We start from the raw sequence: 21108 nt of genomic DNA, 5'->3' as shown, positions 1-21108 counted from the left end.
CCTTCCTGGCCAACGTCTGCAACCCCATTTGGGGAAAGGGTTGTTATTTCAAAAAACTCACCCTGAAGTTCTTATGTATTCATCCTCTTTCTCCTGCCACGTGCTTTGCTTACCCATATTTTTCTCTGCGTATGTGCACATCTAATAGCTCATGACATTTTTGAGACATCCTGTATGTCCTCAAGGCTACTATCATTACCAACAAATTGTGGTTTGGACTACTGGTTCCTGGAAGTGAAGCTTCCACTTTTTAAGAAAACAGAACAGCAGAGTGCTTAAGAAATATGGTCAGGGCCAACAGACTGGGGTCTGAAACCTGGCCCCGACATTGTGCCAGGAGAACTTGGACAGGTTAAATGTCTGAGTTCCCATTGTCCTCAGTTCCTCAATGGGGAAAGGATTAGGACCTACCTCAGAGGTGTGTTGTACATAGGTGTGTTAAATGGCTTAACACATAAATATGTGTGAACTGTTTTGATGGAACTTTTCTGGGTTTTTCAAGTTGAGAATGATCCAGGATGTGGTAGAGGCAGGAAGGTGATGGGGAGTGAGACACTTTGACATCTCTGAGGTGTGCTGCCTGTCTTAAAAGTAACTCACTAACTTGTGGTTTGGGTGGTGGTACTGAATCAAAATCACTTAGAGAGTTCTTACAATGGATGGTTGAGTTTCTGTCTGCCCCAGTACTTCTGGGTGGGGCCCAACGATCTCATTTTTAACTAATTCCTAGGTGCTGCTGCTGGTCCTGGAATGGCAGTTAGGTAGAAAAGGAAGCAGATTGTTCCATGTGGATTCACAAGACAGAATGAGGCCAGTGGGTGCCAGTTACAAAGAGGTTCAATGTAAGAACTTTTTCTAACCACTAAATGTGTTCCAAAATGGAGTGGGTGGTCTCATGAGCTCTGTGTCACTGGAGATGTCCTATACTGAATGGCCGTCTGGCAGATTCCTACACAAGGTAGAAGGTTCACCCATTCATCCATCCACTTATTCACAGAATAAACATGTATTGCCTGCCTGGGAGGTGCTGGGAGGACAGGAGAAGTCTTGAACAGAGCACCTGTGCCCTTGTTCTTGGGGAGCCCACAGTCTAGTGAGTTTGGCTAATTGATTACAAAAGTCCCTTTTAACCCTGAGGCTCTGAGAGTCCTATGATGAGATCCTCAGAATAAGAAGCTACAGGAAGATGCTTACCCTTTTGAAGACATGGCCAGGGACTGACAAGAATGTGGACACCTCTGAGGTTCAATCTGGAATGTTCTCTTTGGAGCATCTTAATGTCACTGAATGAATGATTCCCCCCACCCCAAGACTCAAAAAGAGGTTAAGAATGTATTTGCCAGGAGTGCATTTCCTGTGGGAAAATTCAGATCTCCCACTGGCACTGGGATAGACCATTGAACTCTGAACTCATGACTAGCTGTCCATAATGTTGTCTGTGAAAGCAGACCCAGGAAATGGGGCTGCAGGGATGAGCTAATTGCTTTTTCACCTCTCTCAAGTGATCAACTGGAGCATTAATGGCTGGGGAGAGTTAGGGGAAAATAGGTAGATTCCATCTGTTTTTCTGGGTTCTTCCATCATAATCCCTGAGGAAAGCAATGATGATGATTGCTGACCTTTACTGAGTTCACTCTGTGATGCCAGGCCTGGTGTTAAGCCCTTTTCATGCATTTCCACTTAATTCTTTTTTTGTTAGATTCCCAATTTCTCTTCTCTTAGGAACCTTAGACATCTTTTTGCCCCAGGACTTCAACTTTCTATAGATGCATTTTGCTTTTAATGTGGTCGAGCTAGTTGAAACATCCATTTGGCTCTTTTATTTTTCTTTTAACTTTTAGAGACATTCTAGGAACCTTGTTTGGTGTTGCCTTGCCTTTGGTGAGGGATTCTTAGCCTCAGCCTCAAGGGGTCTGTGGCAAGAGAGAAACCAATGTCCAATTTTAGAAAAGAAAAGAAAAAAAGAATTTCTTGTAAGGGTAACACATAGAACTACCAGGTCTCAGGACATCTGAACCACTAGGTCTCAGAAAAGGCAGGCAAAGGCCATGCCAGGAATCCACGCAGCAAGAACAAAGGAAGAGATGAATTGCTCCCATCTGTTCCATTTTTGCAACATCACTCCATTGGCTTAGCTTGGATCATGGGCCACCCTTGGCCACGGCCAGGTGGGACACCTTGATTGACAATCTCACCAAAACGTGCAACAGGAAAGAGGGTTTCCCTTAAAGAAAAACTGGCGTGCTGATACTGAAAGTTGGTGGATGCAGTGCTAACATTATCAATGTAGGTATGAAATAGAGTCCACAGACCTTGGGAAATTCTGAGTATGTGTTTGTATGTGTATATTCCTAGGACCCAGAAAAAGTTGCAACCACTGCTTTAGTTTTGTCTACTTCACCTGGTTGTGTCCAAACAAAGCGATGAACCCCCTGAATACAGAATTAATCAACTTCCTCCCAGTTTTCTTTTTGTTCCTTAGGCCCTTATGGCGGCTTATTTTCTTCTGCATGGAGATGCTTGGGTGGTTCTTCCGGGGTCATTTAGAATGACTGGCTACTGTTTCCAGGAGGGTGGAGGCCATCACCTAAAGAGACAAATGCCTGTTTATTCTTTGCAGGCACCTTTTTGCTCCCGCCTACACGGAAACCCACTATACTCCAAGTGGCAACCCTCAAGCCACCACGCTGAAATCTGAGGTGAGTCCTGGTCAACAGAGATCTACAGGGAGCCTATCCTGGTCCCACCTCTGGGGAGTGAGGACATATATGGTGGAGATAGTCCCCCCTCTGAAGGGATTGTTTGCCCTGACCCAAGACAAGGGTATGAATTTGTTGTTTCATAAGGGTACCCTCTCCTCTGCTGGCTAAAATGGTCAGACAAACAATATTTTAGGTGATTGCAGCTGATTAAAATTGGCATAAGTCATTACGAAGCATCCATTTTCTTTGTTGGATATTAATCACCCACGTATTATTTTTTTTTAGAATTTTTTTTTTTTTAAGATTTTATTTATTTATTTGAGAGAGAGAGAATGAGAGACAGAGAGCATGAGAGGGAGGAGGGTCAGAGAGAGAAGCAGACCCCCTGCCGAGCAGGGAGCCCGATGCGGGACTCGATTCCGGGACTCCAGGATCATGACCTGAGCCGAAGGCAGACGCTTAACCATCTGAGCCACCCAGGCGCCCAATCACCCACGTATTATTAAAAGTTTAAGTGAAAAAAATGAATTACTGGTAATCCTGCCATTTCGCTTAATTAAGATGTTTAATTGATCCTTTTCCATATAGATGTATAAGGTTTTGTAGTCTGCCTTTTTAATGTGATTTTAGGTTATACGGATTTTCTTGTTTTGCAGCCGTCTTCATATTGGATATTTTTTCCCTCAAAGGTGTTTTTGATTTTAGATATTGGCACAAAGACTTGTCATTTAAAAAATGGTCTTTCAGGGGCCCCTGGGTGGCTCAGCTGGTTAAGCATCCAACTCTTGATTTCAGCTCAGGTCGTGATCTCAGGGTCGTGAGATCAAGCCCTGCATCCGGCTCTGCACTCAGCTTGGAGTCTGCTTGTCCCTCCCCCTCCTCCTGCTTGCGAACACACTCTCTCTCTCAAATAAATAAAATCTTAAAAAAAAAACAAAAACGGTCTTTCAAATGGTTTGTCAGATGGATGCATTTTAGTGTGCTTCACCACACCCCACTGGTGGGCATTTAAGGTAGTGAATTGTACCCATTTCATGGTTTGCTGACTTTTCCTACTGGGGGACCTGTTAGCTTTGGTGGGACCAGAACATTGGTCCTCAGCTAGGAGTGATTTTGCTTAAGTCATTTCTTCTACTTAAACTTTTGTTAACGTGTGGGTAACTACTATAATGCAAAGAAAATATGTTTCATGATATATCAATTTTAATCAGCTGCAGTTACCCTAAAATATTGTACTTGTTTGACCATTTCAGTCAGCAAAGGAGGGGACACTTGACAGTGTCTGTAGACAGTTTTGACTGTCACAACTGGGAGGTGGATGGATTCTAGTGGGTAGAAGAGAGGGACGCTGCTAATTGTCCTACAGTGCATAAGGCAGCCCCTCCACAATGGAGAATTATCTGGCCCCAAATGTCAGCAGTGCCCAAGATGAGAAAATCTGGATGAGAGTGATCCTTCTCAGACTGCGTGGATGGATGGGGTAAAGGGGGGAAGATGGACTCCAGCAGAAGCAGCAGTGGTCTTCTGCCATTGGGGCAGGACATCATGGATGTTGGTGGCATGCAGATGGGGCAGTGTGGTGTACGGGGCCGCAGGATAGGTCCCTCTGCCTCAGTGCTCCTCTGGCAGCTTTGCGTGGGATTGGAGATCCCTCCATGGCCCATCTTTAAAATATCCCTGCTAGAGTGCAGATGGCCAAAAGACAATGACAGCCACTCTCTGGCAGTAAAAGCTCAGGTTCGTTTATCAGGTTCGCCTTGAATGGGGAAAGGGACCCAGGACCACTAAGTTTTGATAGATCTGAGAGGTCTGGAGCATAGTAATCCGGTAGCTGAGGAGCTGTGTTCCATCAATGCTGGCTTCTTCACCAAGACCTTTCTGGAGGGGGGAGGAGCAGACAGTGTGGCCAGTACCCACAGCAGGCAAGGTGGCCGTGTCTTCTCATCGCTGGGGAGGCTATCCAGCCGTGGCTCCACACCTTCATCAGTGCCTCTTGGTCGAAACTTCCTCCACCATCGAGACCTCCAGGGAGAGAGGCAGGCATGCCTCGAAAGCCCCAGGACCTCACAAAGCACAGTCTTCTGAGTTTGGCTCTTGCACTTCTCCACCCGAAGCTCAAGAAAAGGTCTCAGTGCACAAGTTTGCCATGAGCTCATACTTCCTGCTGTGAAAGCCCCCTTGGGTGGCCCCCTCAGGCCGAGAAGCTGAGAAGGAATGCGATGACTTCATGACTGTTCATTTACTTGTTCTTTGTGCTCTCAGCATTAGGCAGAGATGCTGTGAGGGCCTTTCAGAAACAAAGGAGTGGAAAAGAACTTCCCCTCACCCCCAGAACACCCCTCCTTCCTGAAGGTCTTACTGACCGAAGCACATCCTAGCTGCAGCATGGGACAACCCATTCTTGTCATACATCCCCTCCTGTTGGACTCTTGCAAAGCCCCCACCCAGCCTCATGGAGCTCCTACTCAGCTTTCTTATCTGGGAGCTGAGGACTTCAAAGAGAACCCAGAATAGAATACACCATTTAGCTGTGCCTGACCCGAACGTGGAGGGCCACACCCTATTGTCAGCCTTGGCTGGGGGTCCTGGGAACTTGGGGAACCATCAAACTCATCCGCCAGGCATGTAGGAGTTATAGATTTGGGGTCGGAGGCCAGGCTTGTTGACTTGGCTTTAACTAGCTATGTGACCTTAACCAACCCTTTTGACCCCACTGGTGTTGAGTTTCTTCATCAGAAAATTGGATGTATTAAAATCTGAGAGCTCAGAGATTTCTCTGAGCTATAGAAGGGTAAGATGAATCACCAATTTTGTGGGAATTTATAAACATCTCTCCCAGCGCCACATTTTACTCATGGGGAAATTGAGAGGAGAAGACACAAAGTAACATGTTTACGTTCAGATAACCAGTGAGTGGCAAGGCTTAGACTAGAATTAAGTCCCTGGAGGTGCCAGAAGAGACTAGGGCTATGGTCAGTTCAGTCCTGCACACTTTCCTGGGGCTGCTTTTGCTCGGAGAGGTTGTCAAGTCTCAGGTCAGGCTGCCCTGGTTCCAGTCTCCATCTGGCTGTGTGACCCTGTGACTGGAAACCTCTCCCACCTTTAATTTCCTTTAAAAAAAAAAAAAAATTCGGGGCGCCTGGGTGGCTCAGATGGTTAAGCGTCTGCCTTCAGCTCAGGTCATGATCCCAGGGTCCTGGGATCGAGCCCCACATTGGGCTTCTGGCTCAGCGAGGAGCCTGCTTCTCCCTCTGCCTCTGCCTCTCTCCCTGCTCATGCTTTCTCCCTCTCTCTCTGTATCTCTGTGTCTCAAATGAATAAATAAAATCTTAAAAAAAAAAAAAATTGGAGTTAAAATACCTACCTCATAAGGCTGTCAGAATTAAAGGAAAAAAAATCTCCATTAGTTTTTTATCCAGTAGTCAGGGCTGGATGGATGTTAGCCCTCATTGTTTACAACAGTAAATGGCGGGTATCATTAGCACAGGCGATGATGTTGTGAAAGCCCTTGGTCAATTTAAAGCATGTTACAAAAGTCCATTGTTACGCTATTTCAGAGAGCACTCCGTGAACACTGTTAGCATCAGCCCAAAGATGGGAAGAGGTCCAGGGATTCTTCACGCCCATCCCTGGATTTGAATTCTCTTGATTTGTAGAGGTACCCAGATTTTTGAAATGGCAGCTGATGCTCCTTTCTGAGCTTTTTGACTCTCCGTCACTCCAACATCTGCGAGTCGCATTTACCCCATACGGGCCTGGCCCCCTCTTCCACCTGTGAATGATCCCGGGTTGTGGAGCGGATGGCGCCGTGGCTGGGTTCTGAGCTGGGCGTTTGATGATGCGTCTCCAGGTTTGGAATCTGGGGGGAGGGGGCAAACCATGTGACAGGCTGGCATCGGCAAGCAGATGGAATCCTGGCTGGAAGGAGGGTTGTGCCTGCCTCACGTTCCTTCATAGGTGCCGGTTCAGCGGCTTTCCTCTGCTCCTCTGAAGGTTGGGATCTGGCTTGTTTGAAGTCCAGGAGAGTTTGATGCAAAGAGGGCGGCCGCTGCCTGCGCTCCTCCTGACTGTCTGAGCTTGAATGGGTGGAGGAGCAGAGCCACACGGCTGGCCAGCGGGTTGTCGCCAGGAGAAAGGGCACCAATGGTCTGGACACTGACCCTGAGCTGAGAGCCGGCCTGGCCCGTAGCCTGTGATCTGGCTGCGGGCTCAGCTATATAGGACGCAGACCTGGTGTGGGACGACTGAGGATTCAGGCCCTTAGTGGGCTTTCAGCTCCCTTGAGGTCACATTCTGCCTTTGACAAGGAGACTTTAATGCCTGTATCATGATCACTAAGGTTTATTGCCGGCCACTCTGGGCCAAGTACCCTGTGCCAGGTCCTTGATGTAGAGTATTCTCACAATGCCTCGTGAGGTAGAGACCGAAGATGCTGGAGGTCTGAGAGAGGCTGTGGAACTGTTTCTATTGCTGGCAGGTGTGGGAGCTTGCATGTAAATCTGGGCTGGCCACGCCAAAATCCCTGAATTTAATTATCAGGCCATACCCCTGCCTGGAGCTGGGCGGGAGACAGGGCCCAAGAATACGGACAAATAGGTTTGCTGTCTCCTGGGTCACGTCCCTGCCGGCTGGGGATTGAGGAATAACCGCAAGCAAGCGTGGTCCTAGTAATGGATCACTGGGACTGTTCTGCAGGCAGATGCCCGAGATTTCTGAGTGGTCCTGCCCGGGCTTTGGGAGGGAGAGAAAAAGCTCCCGCATCTGTAGCTGCATAGCTCAGACCCTTCCTAACACCTTTGCAGAACCTGGCTCTGCCCTGGGGATTTTTCCTTCTCTCTGTTCTAAAAGCAGCTGAGCTCCCTTGAACCATTTGGGGAGAAGTTTGTAGGAGTGTGCCCTTGTGTGTGTTGGGGACAGTCCTGGGCTGTGCCCATCTGTCTGGTTGGTGCTTCAGTGCTCCCAGCTGTGTCCCAGGTGGCCTCTTAGATGCTCTGGTTCCCCTACTTGTAATACACCCTGCTGGCCCCTTCAACTTTTATTTCAAGCCTCTCCTCAGAGTTTGTAATTAAAGCTCTGTATGGCTTTTTAATTAAGATTGGCTCTTGAAAGACGCTAAGTCCCAGGAAGGCTGGAACTGTGCCTGTTCGCTCCTTGTCGTGTCTCCTGGGCCCAGTCGGGGCCCTGGCGCGGAGCGGCGCTCAGCATCTGCTTGTAGTCACAAGGAGTCCAGCCAGGTTGGGGAGACCAGATGGCTGTGAGACGCGCCGATGTGAGAACAGCATCAGAACTCCATGCGTCCGTGGATGCAGGTGCCAAATCGGGTCTGATCCAGACACACGGGGATTCAGGGGAAGTGGGGAAGTGGGGGAGTTCTCCATTTCCCAGGGCCGCTGTCGCAAAGCACCATGAATTTGATGGTGTAAAACACAGTTCCGGAGGCTGGAGTCCAAAATCAAGGTGTCAGCAGGGCCAAGCTTCCTCTGTGGTCTCTAGGGAAGGATGTTTCCTTGCCTCTTCCAGCTTTGGCGGCTCCTGGCAGTCTGTGGTACTCCTTGGCTTATAGTTGTATCAACCTAATCTCTGCCTCCATCTTCAAATGGCCCCTTTCTCGCTCTCGGGGTCTCTGTGTCCTCCCCTCTTTTTCTAAGGACACTGGTCCAGTATGACTTCCTCTTAACTTAATGCCATCTGTAAAGACCCTATTCCAAATAAGATCACATTCTGAGGTTCTGGGAGGACATGCATCTCAACTCTGCAGCGGGTCACGGGGGTGACTCTAGCGGGAGGCAGGCTCTTCAGAAGCCAGCATTGCCTGTGGCCACATGTCACGGCAAGAGCCCTGAACTAGACCTGAAGTCCTGGCTTCCCTGACTAGCAGGGAGACCTTCAACAAATCTTTCTGCTTCGCGGAATCTCGGCCTCTTCATCTGTTCACTGGGGATGATGACATCTGCTCTGTCCCACCTCCCAGCACTATTATGAGGATCAAATAAAAGGGTGGCTTAGGAAGCTCTTTGCAGACTGTAAGTTAGGACGTATGTAATCATCCCTGGCCTTCACGAGACATGAGCTTTGCCATGCTTAGCAGTGTCCTTTCGCCTTTTTCTCCTTGCTAGGACCACTGCTTTTACCACGGGACGGTGAGGAAGGCAGAGCAGTCCAGTGTGACACTCAGCACCTGCCGGGGAATGAGGTAAGAGGCCCTGTCAGCATGGGGAGCAGGGCGGAGGTGGGGGGCACCTGGCACTCTCCCCAGGCATGGAGTTTTTAGGACAAGGGGGCTGGCCTTGGGCAGGGACCTTGAGAAGCTATCCATTGAGAGTGTATACAAACCAGTTCTAAGAAGGCCTGAGCTTGGGAGAGGCAAGGGAAATACCAGATAATCTGCAAATTCACTAGCATTGAGCTTTCTCTTTCTTGAGGAACTTGAGGTTTCATTATTATTTAGGTATGGGAAAGCCAGCAGATCAGGAGATGACTGCCATTGAAAAAATAGTTTGTTGTACTCAAGATCCCAAGAAGAGGGGGCACACCACATAGGGAAGCATAGGGGTCAGTCAGGGGCCAGGTTGGAGGGGGTGAGGGGATGCGGGCAAGAGTCTTTGCTGTGGTTTCTACAGGAAGAAACAGGCAAGGCAGGGTAAGCTGGCTTCGGATTGGCCAGTTCGAAGTGGGATCTGGGGCACAGGGGCCGTTCCTAGTTGTCTGGCACCTGACCCTGGAGTGATCAGGGCAGGGGGACTGGCCGAGAGGGTGAGAGCTTGCATTTGAAAGTTGTTTACCATCCCTAGGAATTGGCTAACCCTAAGAAGGGCAAGGCCCCAGCTGTCAAAGCATCGGAATATAGAAAATAAAAGTCATGGTTCAGACACTTGAAATGAGCGTGAGCCCTTATTCCCACTTCTTCTTTGCTCTCCTCTGGTAGAAGAACTAGTAGGTGGTAAAAAAGGAAATGGGCATTTAGTGAGAAGAGGAAGGAGGAAGAGAAGGGAAAAGCAAGGTAGTGTTCAGGATGATAGGCATGGTAGAGAATGTTAAGTGCTATGTTAGCTACAGCACTCTACAGACGTACAGGATTATTATCATCTTGTAACAGTGAAGCCATGCTAAGACGTCGCCCAGGCTCATGTGCAAGGACAACGCTCCTTGTGCTGCAGATCCCATATGTTTGTTTACAAATTGGGCCACGTCTCCTCTGTAAGGCTTCGTGGTGCGTCTGCTGGAGGGAATTAGGCAGGAAACAAGCTTTGGCCGGGAGACCATAACCGTGGTTCCAAATCCCCTGCTCAGATGACCTGGTTGAGCCAAGCCAACTGGTCTCCCAGTGGTGTTTACAGGCCCAGCCACCACCATCTGCAGTCTGCAAGTAAACAATGTCTGTCCCAAGAAGGAAGAAAGGGGACATGCAGGTGTGACTTGTTTCTCTCTACCTCTTCCTCTGTGTCCATGGTCTGGAGCAGTGGGAACTTGGCTTGGCCTCTCGCAAACTATTCCCGCAGCCGTGCTGACAGGGGGAAACTGGGTGAGCCGCCATGTGTTTGTGTTTTGCATGCTTCCTTCTGGTGCAGGTCCGCCTGTCTTACTTTCCCAGCCTTCTCACTACACACCTTAAGAACTAAAGGGCATCTGTGGGCCTGGCTGGCGTAAGAGCCGGAGACGTATACCAGATGTCTCATTCGGACCCTAGAGAAGGAGCAGCTGCAACAGACTTGAAACCCATGTAACCCTCAAGTCCCTCCCCAAGGCTCATAAAGCCATGCCTCAGTGGAAGAATCTCTGTAGCGATGGTGCTTCTTCTCTCCTGGGAACGTGCTCCTTTCATTAGGGAAAATACGTAGGATTTATACCGAATGCAATCCTCAGGCTGATAATACAAATACAGAGGAGTTCCCCTGAGTTTCCAGAGTTTCCAGATTGCTGAGGGGCCCCCTCTTCTCTCCAAAGCAGTGTTGGGGTGACTTTAATTGAAGCAGTAATACATGATCATAGTAAAAACAAATTCAAATAGTACAAAAGAGAGGGTACAATGAGAGATAGGGTTCTTTTTCTCACCCAGGATTTCCAGGTCTCCCTCCACCCACCAGAGGCAGCCATTGTTACCGGTTTCTTGTTTATCCTCTTAGAAATATTTCTTGTGAAAAAAGAACATCGGTAGGTAATAGCGTGTTTTATAATCCTATTTGGGCCGCTGACACCTTTGAGAATGGCGTGGCAGCTATGGATACTTAGAAAATACACCAGTAAAAAGATGTGGCATACCATTTCACTAGAGATGGTGGGGGTCCAGCCCCCCCCAAGCCTGTCTCTGATCAACAACTCATCATCTAAATGTCTCCCTGACTTCTTGCATGCACAAATGCTTTGCAGGTATCAATGTAAGGAGGGATGGTTATCTGTGAGGAAATCTAGACAGTGCTAGGATGAAGTGAATGTGAGGGAACCTGTGGGTTCCAGGAGACATGGTGTGTGTGTATATGTGTGTATATGTCCCTAGCTCACTCTCTGCCAGCAAGAGAGGTATTGATTGCAATAAAACATTTTTTTTTTTTTTACCTCACCGGTAGGTCATTTATTTTTTTAAAAAAATGCTTATTAAAAATTATATTGCATAACTAATGTGTTAAACATCCAAATAATCTTCAAGTCTCAAGTTAAAAGAAGTGAAAGTTCCTTATCCCCTCCCACTGTTCCAACCAATTGCATTCCCCATCTCTAATCACTGTTCGGGATATACAAAACTGAAAGACATAACTGTGTGTATGCATGGTGTTTCTTAATCCAAATAAGATTACCCGATACATAACATTCGGTAATTGTTTTCTCACTTAACATTATGTCTTAGGCACACATAGATCTATTTCATTCTTCAAATGGCTGCATAGTGTCTTCTCTACAAATGTCCGGCAAATTTAATTACATAGAAGGTCTTTCAAGGATATACAATAAATCATCTGATAGCAGCTCTGTCCTCCAGACTCTGGGGCCCACGCTCACTGTGGTTATACCTGATTCCTCGCCCTGGGACTCTATGAGAGAGGGCAGGAGAGAGAACATGAGATTGAAAATGAATGCTGGAGAATGTGTAAGAATGTGTGCATGATGGCCTGGAAGGAGCTCAGAATTTAGAGTCAAAGGACCTGCGTTTGAGACTCCACACCTCCTGGCAATGTGATCTCTGAGCTTTGCCTTCCCTGAATCATTTTCTCCTGTCTTTGCCTTGGCTGGACTGGCATCTCCCGTGGGCCTTCGTCTGTTTTGCAGACGGTGCTCATGGTGCAGGGGCTGTGAGTGGGCTGTGGGGGTGGGGCTGGGGTCAGGGCCTCACTGGGGAATGAGGAACCTGTTCACCAGAGGACTGGGATCTGCCGCCAGCTCTAACATTAACTCACTGGATGACCTTGCAGGTTCCTTTTCTCTGGGCTTTGGTTCCTCTCATCTGAAAAAGAAAATAGATCCCATCACGGGAAGGACTATTGAGTGTTGGAAGTTCTGCGCTGCAGAGAGTGTATGGTCCCAGGGAGGTGGGCGCCTGGGGCAGAAGGAGGTGGCTCATCCACCCACAGCAGGCCATCACCATCTGCCCCTCTGCCAGGGAGGGCCATGGTCTTCTGCCTTTGAATACCTGGTCTTCCTTCTGAAGAGCACATAATAAAGGCTCTGCCTCTGTGTTCTGGCACAGAGAAAGCCCGTGCAGGGCCATACCACTAAGTCATGACGGGTGTAGATTCTGAAGTCAAACCAGTCTTGGTCTAAAACCTAGCTCCCTAGCATCGGTTTTCTCACCTATAAAATGGGAACAGTTGTGACATCATTGGTGGATTTACATTAGGGCATGAGTGCATTCTGTTGAGAGTAGGGACTCTTTTTGGTCATATTGCCTCCCCAGTGCCTAAAACAGTTCCTGGCACATAGTAGGTTCCATCTATGTGTGCTGAATGGCTACTGAATGGTCCCCTATTACTCCAATTATCACAGCCACGGTGTGAGCTGGCCAGCATTATTGACTTAGCACAATGCTGGTAGACAGCAGAGCCAGGATTCGAACCCAGGTATGTCTCGCTTCTGAGCTTACGCTCTCCACTTGTGCCTTGCCACCCCATTCCTGAGGGAGCACTTCACCTATGTGCCTTCTTCCTTCTGTGCTGCCTTTGATGCTCCCAGTACCTCTTTCTCATTGGATGCAGATTGGGGTGGGAGGGAGGGGCTGGAAAGAAGGGGAACAGGGTGGTTACCTCTTAGCGCAGCTCTGGATGTAGGGACGTGGGATGTGTCTCCTGAGGTTTAGCGCTGAATGGACACATTCCTAGGAAGCGCTTCTTGCCTAGGTCCTTCAAGGGTGCGTTTGGGTGAGTCCTGTGGTCATTCAGGGGTTAAGCACGAATCACTTGCTGCTGCCTGCCTGTCCTGCTTTCCCAGGGCTCCTCTGTATAATTTCATTTATATCAAGCTCTCAACAATGAGCAGTAGGGTGGAGAGTGGAATGGAGAATAGCGTGTGAGGTCCCAGCCACCCAGCCTCCTGGGCCCCCCTCCCCTGCCCCATGGCTGAGCTCCGCCAGTGCTTACATTTAGCAAATTAGATCAATTGAGGCTCCTGGAAAGATGAATGACCCGTGGGTGCTCAGGGGAGAGCAGCTAGCAGGATTCGGGGGTGGTGATAGGGCAGGGCCGCGGGAAGTAGAGTCTAAGAGATCCTCTCCCACCCGGACCATGGTCAAAGCTGGTCCTCACTGTAAAGTGCTGGGGCTTATGGTAGCTTCTCTAAACCAGGCAGTTGGGGAGGATTGCAGCCGTGCCATGGGCGAGTTACCAGGGACCACAGTAGGGGGAAGGGAGGGGAGCGGCCACGAGTTCTGTGTCCTGCTGAGCCCTAATATCTGCCCACTCTCTGAAACAGAATCATCTGGGCCTTTGTGAAAAGACAGGCTCCTGACACCGAGCTGGGCTCCAGGCCAGACTTCCTGAGTGTGCCCGTGCAGGGAATTACCATGGGACTTGTTTACAATGCAGATGCTCCAGCCCACAGAATCTGAGTCTCCTACATCTGTAGTGTTAACATACACTGCAGAATCGTCTAATAGGTAGCTCTGGGAGCTCTGATCCTGGAGATCTCTGACCCCTAGGTTTGGAGCTCACTGATGGAGGCAGACGGCCCAGAGGCTGCCAGATCTTAAATCCTTGGCTCCAGATACCCATCAGACCTTGTTATGTAACCTCTCTGGGGCTCAGTTTCCTCATCTATAAAATGGGACTCATGATGGTGCCTTATAACACTGAAAAAAGAAAAAAAAAGAATGACGATTGTAAGCACAGTGCTTGGCATATGGTTAACTCTCAAAAAATGGCCTCTAACAATGAAAAGTAGGCTAACTGCCTCCTTCGTCTTCTTATCCCCCAGCAGACTGGTATCTTACTTCCGACAGGCCGATCACACCTCCGTGGAGAGTTACTAGTGCCTGTCAGTTGCAGCCATCTGTAAACCGGGGACATCTTTCTGGCCCACTCTGCAGAGCTGTTGTGACAGGCGGTGTGAAAACATGGTTAAGGTTGTGGGGCCTGGAACCGGACTGCTTGAGTTCTTACTACCCGTGTGACTTTGGGTCCGTTTATTAACCTCACCCAGCCTTCGTGTTCTTATTTGTGCAGTGGGGATCAGAAATGTTAGTGTGAAGAAGGAAATACTCAGCACGGTGCCTAGGCCACAGCAAAGCTTCTGTATAGCCACCATGATCACTCTTATTCACCATGGACCAAACTTTGGCCTGATCTCTGCTCTATTTGACCCAGAGGCTTGTTCAAGGGATGCCTGGTCAACTACACTGGAACCTTCACTGGTTCCTGTGTGGAACTTTCCACTCACTGGGTGTTATCTTCGCAGCCACAACCTGATGGGCACAAAACCATCATCTGACTCGCCGTCAAGCCCTCTGTTTCCAATGTATGGAGCCACTGGGGGAAACTGAGGTCATGGGAGGGGCCTTGGTCTGCCGAAATGAGAAGAAAGCTTGGGAACAGGATGCCCATGGTGGCTCTGCCCTCTGCCCTTTCCTGCCTGGACTCGAGAGCGGATGTGACCCTTGCTCTTCACCCCACTCCCACCCCCAGCTGTGCAGGGAGCACCTTTGGTGTCCTGAGGGGCTGGTCCCGGATTGCTGTGTCAGCCTGGGTGAGGCAGCCGGGAAGTCGTCCAGCTCCCTGGCACCGGAATGAGGTCAGCCAGGGACGGATGCCAGGAAGGCTGCTGCTGATCAGAGCTTGGCGCTATCCCTCCCACAGGCATCACAGGCTCTCCCCAAAGGGCAAAACCTGGGTGGGGATTCGAGGGGGTAGGGGAGGAGGTAGAAGCTGGGGCAGCCAGGGAGGGGTCCTGCCAGTTTAGAGTGACAAAGACTGACTTGGAGATACTTTAGCTTTTGAACTTTCTGGACAGATGAAGGCCTGCGGTTTTGGAGCCTGTGAGATGCTGCTGGTGCCCTGGGGTTTACTCCTGGGCTTCTTCCTCTCCCAGAGCCCTGAGTGCATTCCTTTGCTACAGTATTCATCTCACCACATCAAGGATGACAGATGCCTGCTCCATGGGCCTGTACTCACCCTTCCGTGGATTATTTGTGACAGTGATCAATAATAGGTCCTGGCACTCTTTCTTTCGGAAGCCTCATTGATGGGGTGCCCCCAGGCAACTGTGTCCTATCCATCAGTGTTAGGGGCGATGAAATCTTTTTGCTCTGTTATATACTTTAGTGATTTATTTCCAGGTTCAGAGTCTAAGCTCCATGGGGAGAGGCTCTTTGTCTGTCTTGTTCACTTCTCCATCCTCATCAACTAGTTCGATGCCTGGCACATAGCAGGAACTCAGGAAATACTTGTGGAATGAATGACTGTCCCCCAAAGAAGCTGTGAATTACTCGAGGACAGGGATGATGTCTAGATCACATCTAGTACAGATTAAGAGTTCAGTGTGTGAAAGAATATAATGAATGAACACATGTCCTTATTCTGAGTTCAGTGCCTGTATCTATAACCAAGAGCCAAGACTAGTCACACATCCTTGGTTGTGGACATCACTTCACTAAAGAGCGGCCTCACTGGGGCTAGGAGGAATGCCATCGGTGATGCCTCTAGCTTTGGTTTCTTCTGTACACAAAAATCTTTCTATTTAATCATCTGGAGTCCTGTTAAATTAGTAAATTATCATTTGAATTTACACATGGGGAAACTGAGGCTTGGAGTGATTTTTTTTTTTTTTTTAGAGGTTCATTGAAGATCATTTGACAGCTTAACATTGGAGCGAAGACCAGAACTTGGGTCTCCTCACCCCCAGGCCACTGTTTCCTTTCCAGTCACCAGACCATCATTTTCTGAGTCTCTAAGTTTCAACTTTCGATTTTCATATGCCGTGTTTGAGTTTGGGAAGCTTTTTGGAATCCTGGTCTTACCCTCCTTTATATTATTAACTGTCCCTGGTGAGCCTTTTTAGAACCTTTGAGCTTCTTTTAATAAGCTTTTAGTACCTGAAATTGTGTACCACCTTTCATATACATGTGCAGACTTCTCTGGAGAGGAAGTCTGAGTTTGCATCAGATTCTTAACCAAAAGGTGCACGACCGCATAATAAAGTTAAGAACCAATGATCAAAACCAACCATGTCATTTTGCATATGGAGAAACTGAGGCCTGAGCAAGAGACTTTTCCAAGACTATAATCTTTGACCAGAGATTCTGTTTCTCCCATTGACAGAGGCCTGATTATGGTGAGCAGTAACCTCAGCTACATCATCGAGCCCCTGCCTGACAGCGAGGGCCACCACCTTATTTACAGATCTGAACATCTCAAGCTGCCCCTGGGGAACTGTGGGGTCGAGTACTCCAAGTCCACCACCAGGGACTGGGTCCTTCATTTTATGAACCAGACCAAGAAACGACCTCGCAGGGTGAGTCTCAGTGCAGGAGTCCTTGAGGATCTTGAGGATGCTCTGAGGATCCTTGCTTTGGATCCAGGAGTATTTCCAAATTAAAGGAGATGGCCAGGAAGGAGGAAATAACGTTTCTCTTTTGTTCTAAGTTACTATCTTGTTCACTGCTGTGTGAGATACCCTTGTATTGGACAGAATAACTGCTTTTGGGAAAAACACTATGACATTTAAAATACCCTGAGATGCTGATTTCAGAAACTTTAAAATGCGAGAAAAAAAAATATGCCTCCCCTTTTGGAATAACCACTTAACCATATGCACAAAATGCTTATATTTATGTATACTGAAAATAGAGGTATGTGGTTTCATTGCTTTTTGGGAACTTGATTGTCAGCATGTTCCCTCACAGTATGGTGGCCCCTGTACTTGCCCACTCAGCTCATTATTTTTTGAGTATAAAGGACTGGACTCATAGTCCCAGAGCAGCCCCAGCGATAACCAAGATGGCGGGCAGAAGGTGTAGTGTGGATAATGGGGACTGTAACCAGCATCAAGTGTAAAATCAGTAAGGAGGTCGGCTGCTTATTAACTAGCACCATTTCTTAGCAGTTTTTTTTTTTTTTTTTAATGAGGCCACACCCACCATTTCTACAGCTCTGATCTGCTTATATCTCTTTCTTAGATGAAAAGGGAAGATTTACATTCCATGAAGTATGTGGAGCTTTACCTCGTGGCTGATTATGCAGAGGTAAGGGGGAGGCAATGGGTTTTAGTGGAAAAGCGACACTCTCAATAGCTTCCGCTCCAGGCTTCTAACCACTTTAGGGAAATGCTGAAACATTCATCTTTCTCCAGTTTGTCATGTGATTTTGGCCTTAAATCTGACCAATGGCTCTTTTTGCTATTTTAAACATAGTTGGGGAAAAAAACAAGGAAAAAGTCTCTTCTGGCTCAATACATTAATCAGATAGAAAATCGGCAACTAGCGTTATTTGGATTAACATTTCTTAAACTGAGTCTGAAGACCTTTCGGTTTTGGCGCTTATTCTTAGGGAGCCCATAAATTCTCCATAGAAATTTCAAAAAAAATTTTTTGCAAAGATAATAAGTATATTCTCAGTCATCTGATTGAATACAATTTTCCTGCCCATGTATGGGTCCATTTTTATAATCCCCTTGGTGCCAAATGAGAACCATGGTTCCCAAAGCATCAGCGGCACCTGGGAACTTCCGAAGTACAAATTCTTAGGCCCCACCCCAGACCTGCTGAGTCCCAATCTGTGGGGCTGGGGTCCAGGAATCCCTGTTTTAACAAGCCCTCTGGGTGATTCTGGACACAGGCAAGTTTGAGAACTACTGACTAAGGAATAGCTGTTTGCCCTTTAATTCTGTATTTCTCAAATCAGCCAGATTCTCATGGGCCTTGGCTTTTAAGATCTGATGGACACTCATCTCTCTCACTCTTTCATTTGTTCATCAACGATATCTTGATTTTCTTGTACGTGTCAGGCACAGTGCTTGGCCCCAGGAGATTAAGACAGACCTATCCCTGACATCAAAGTTTACAGTAGCAGCACACAAAGTCAAGTGCGGTGACTGCCAAGATTGCTCTTCCTAGAGGATTAGAGCAAAGATCCTGAAAGGTCTGGCATGGTTTTGGGAATTGGGGAAAGCTCCAAGGGGATGATGTTGAAGCTGACACCTGAAGAGTGGGTTCAGGTTCCAGAACTTAAACTAGCCATATCTCACCTCTAGTTCTCACTTCATGTAGTGACTCAACCACAACAGAACACATCTGGGCAGGGGCAGTCACAATGGGCTGAGCACTCACCGCGTTTTAATGTCACTGCCGCGCCTGGGGCTCCCCTAGGACAGAACTCGTCAGGGCTCCATCTGTCTCATGCCTCATCCAGATGCTGCAGTTACCAGCTCCCCGAAAAGACCTCATCCCAAGGCGGCTTTACCTAGCCTACAGTCCTAAAGCACGCATCCTGGAGCAGTGCGGGTCGTGGAAAGAACACTAGGCTTCGGGCCGGAAGAGCTGCCTTCGAGAGTGTTAGTGGCAGGGGCAGGCGGCCTTGAGCTGCCTTCAGAGACAAGGAGTTGCTAACTGGGCAGAAAAGTGGAGGTGAAGGGCATTTCAGGCAGAGGGAACATCATGTTCTGCTTTGAGAAGAATTTAGCTTTGTAATTGATGTAGGTATTGGTTTTTCCAGCAGCCTTTCTTTTTCTCTCTCTCTCTCTTTCTCTTTTGTTTTCCTTTCGAAAGACTGGTGTGTGTGTAGGATGGGGGAGCGGTGTGGGGAGCAAAATCTAAAGCTGATTTAAAAGCCGAGGCTCCATGGTCATGGGAAGAGGTAACAACGCTCGCCTCCACCTGGCAGGACTGCCTTGTGGTGAGAGGGCCACTGGAAAAAAGCTGAGTTCTTCTGACTCTAGGACTTTTTTCCATTTAAGCTTTTGTTAGATGATCTAAGATCATCTCATACAGTGGTCTTGGACTTTCTTTTATATATATATATATATATATATATATATATATATATATATATTTTGGCCACAGAATCATTTGTTCAGATAAAGTTCCTAGGACTCCCAAAGCTCCTGATCTAGTGTAAAGGTAGGGTGATCCTCCCCTTTGGCCCTGCACTCTCCCCAGTGGCATCTTGCTGGAGGGTTCTAAAACCTACTGGGTGTGAAACTCTGGAAGCTGAAGTAGTGGGGGTGGGTTAGGGATTGGGCATCTTCAGTCTTGTGACCTTCAGGGTCACAGCAGACCCCCAAGAGGAAAAGTGGCCCCCCAGGTGCCTCAAAGATGGTGGTGTGGTCTAGGACCATCTTCCTGTTCCTGCAGAGAGAGCCTCCAGCACCAGTCCCATAGGCACTGCCAACAGGTTGTGATTCGTGCAGCCTGTGCATCAGGAATGTGCTCACTTCTCAGGGTCCTGGGCTTTGAAGGATTCACTGGAGGGTGATGTAATCAGCCAGGCTGGGTGCACAGGCTGACAAATCCCCTCCTCCCCACACCATCTCTCCCTGACTCCCTCTTCAAGTGGCCTCTCATCCTCTGCAGGCAGAAATGTATTCCTGACAATTAATTAATCTGAGAGGCTGGGAAGATAGGGAAGGGGAGGGCTGCCTTATCTGTGATTTACAACCTGGTGCTGAGACAGGCCAGGCTCCTTCTCTGGGCTCTGAACTCCGTCCTGCAGGGAGCAGAGCCGCCCAGAGAGTGAGTTATTGTGGTAAAAATGACCAAGCAGCTGCTCACTCCCTGGGCCTAGGTGGGAGGGCCTGGGGCAGCTCTCCATTTATTCATTCCACAGGTGAAATGGGAAATATAGGCAAGGAAAGAGCAAGACAGGATGTTGTAGGAGGATATGGGATAGTTGTAAAAACAGGCCTGCAGAGTGCTGTCATGCTCCAGACAGAAAGTGGGGTAGTTGGCAAAGGCCAGATGATATACCACATTTTACTTCCTGTGTCACCCTAGAAAGTATAAGGTTGAAATATTTCTTTCTTTCGATCAGCGATCTGCAAACTCTAGCCTATGGCCAAAGCCAGCCCACCACATGTTTTTGTAAATAGAGTTCTATTGGCACAAATTCTTCCCGCTGTATGTGTTGTCCATGGCTGCTTTTGAGCTGCAGTGGTCCGAGTGGAATAAAGAGGACACAGTATGTCTGCAAAGCCTCAAGTATTTACAGTCTGGCCATTTATAGAAAGTTTGCTACTCCTGCTTGAGGCTGCTCTGGACAACATGGTACATTACTTCAAGTCTGGTGGTATTGTCAAGCAATTGTTTAAAGACAGGATTAATATATTTGAAAAACAGTGACCTCTGACTCTGATGTTCTAATAAATATTCAGTAAATGTTGCAGCCCTTTCTCTGCAGTGAGACCAATTTAGAAATGGGACGACTCTATAAAGAGAAACTTCAGGATTCACAAGTCATAGGTCCAAGTCATAAGGCTTTGCATCAAATTGCGCTCTAGAAAGCAATGGGGAAGTGAGATGATTGATGGTTCCGAAGAAGCCCAAGAAGTCCAAAAGCAGTGGGAGAATAGACACGGCGGTTTTCTTCCCTGTATCATGGCCAGCCACACTCTCATCCCAACAGATATCCCAGGGTGTTTTATCTGGCTGTTCTTTGTGATTCTTGCTTGAATATTTTTGTGGGTTGGGATGGAGGAAGGATGTGAAGGGTTGGAATTGAAGAACCGTATAGAGTGTGTACAAGGTAAATCAGATGGGTACCCAGATTCTCTGTAACGATGGTAGCATCCAGGACATGCCCATCATTTGCAAATTTAGGTTGCAGTTGTAGCAGATTTTATCTTTACACCGTGAAGCTTCCCTTCATCGTTGCAGCTGAAAGAGATGTATTCCCTTTCAGGCAGGAATGATCAATGCGAGGCTACATACTGAAATGTCTCCCTACCAGTACCCATGGCAGACATTTATAATCGAGCACAGCACTCTTTCCTGCTGCAC

General features: G+C 47.9%; 1 protein-coding gene across 1 annotated transcript in view; it reads left to right on the top strand.

Annotated features, from left to right (window-relative positions):
- Positions 1 to 21108, top strand: part of ADAM19 (ADAM metallopeptidase domain 19) — a 79379-nt gene that overhangs the window by 28378 nt on the left and 29893 nt on the right. The window contains exons 4-7 of the mRNA XM_035013210.1: positions 2621 to 2699; positions 8819 to 8895; positions 16439 to 16631; positions 17296 to 17361. Coding sequence (XP_034869101.1) covers positions 2621 to 2699; positions 8819 to 8895; positions 16439 to 16631; positions 17296 to 17361 — 415 coding nt within the window. The remainder of the gene's footprint in view (positions 1 to 2620; positions 2700 to 8818; positions 8896 to 16438; positions 16632 to 17295; positions 17362 to 21108) is intronic.

The sequence above is a fragment of the Mirounga leonina genome, unplaced genomic scaffold, assembly GCF_011800145.1.
Source record: "Mirounga leonina isolate KUSES-001 unplaced genomic scaffold, KU_Mleo_1.0 Mir_104, whole genome shotgun sequence".
NCBI lineage: Eukaryota > Metazoa > Chordata > Mammalia > Carnivora > Phocidae > Mirounga > Mirounga leonina.
The sequence above is the reverse complement of the archived record's forward strand: the minus strand, read 5'-3'. Positions and strand labels throughout refer to the sequence as shown.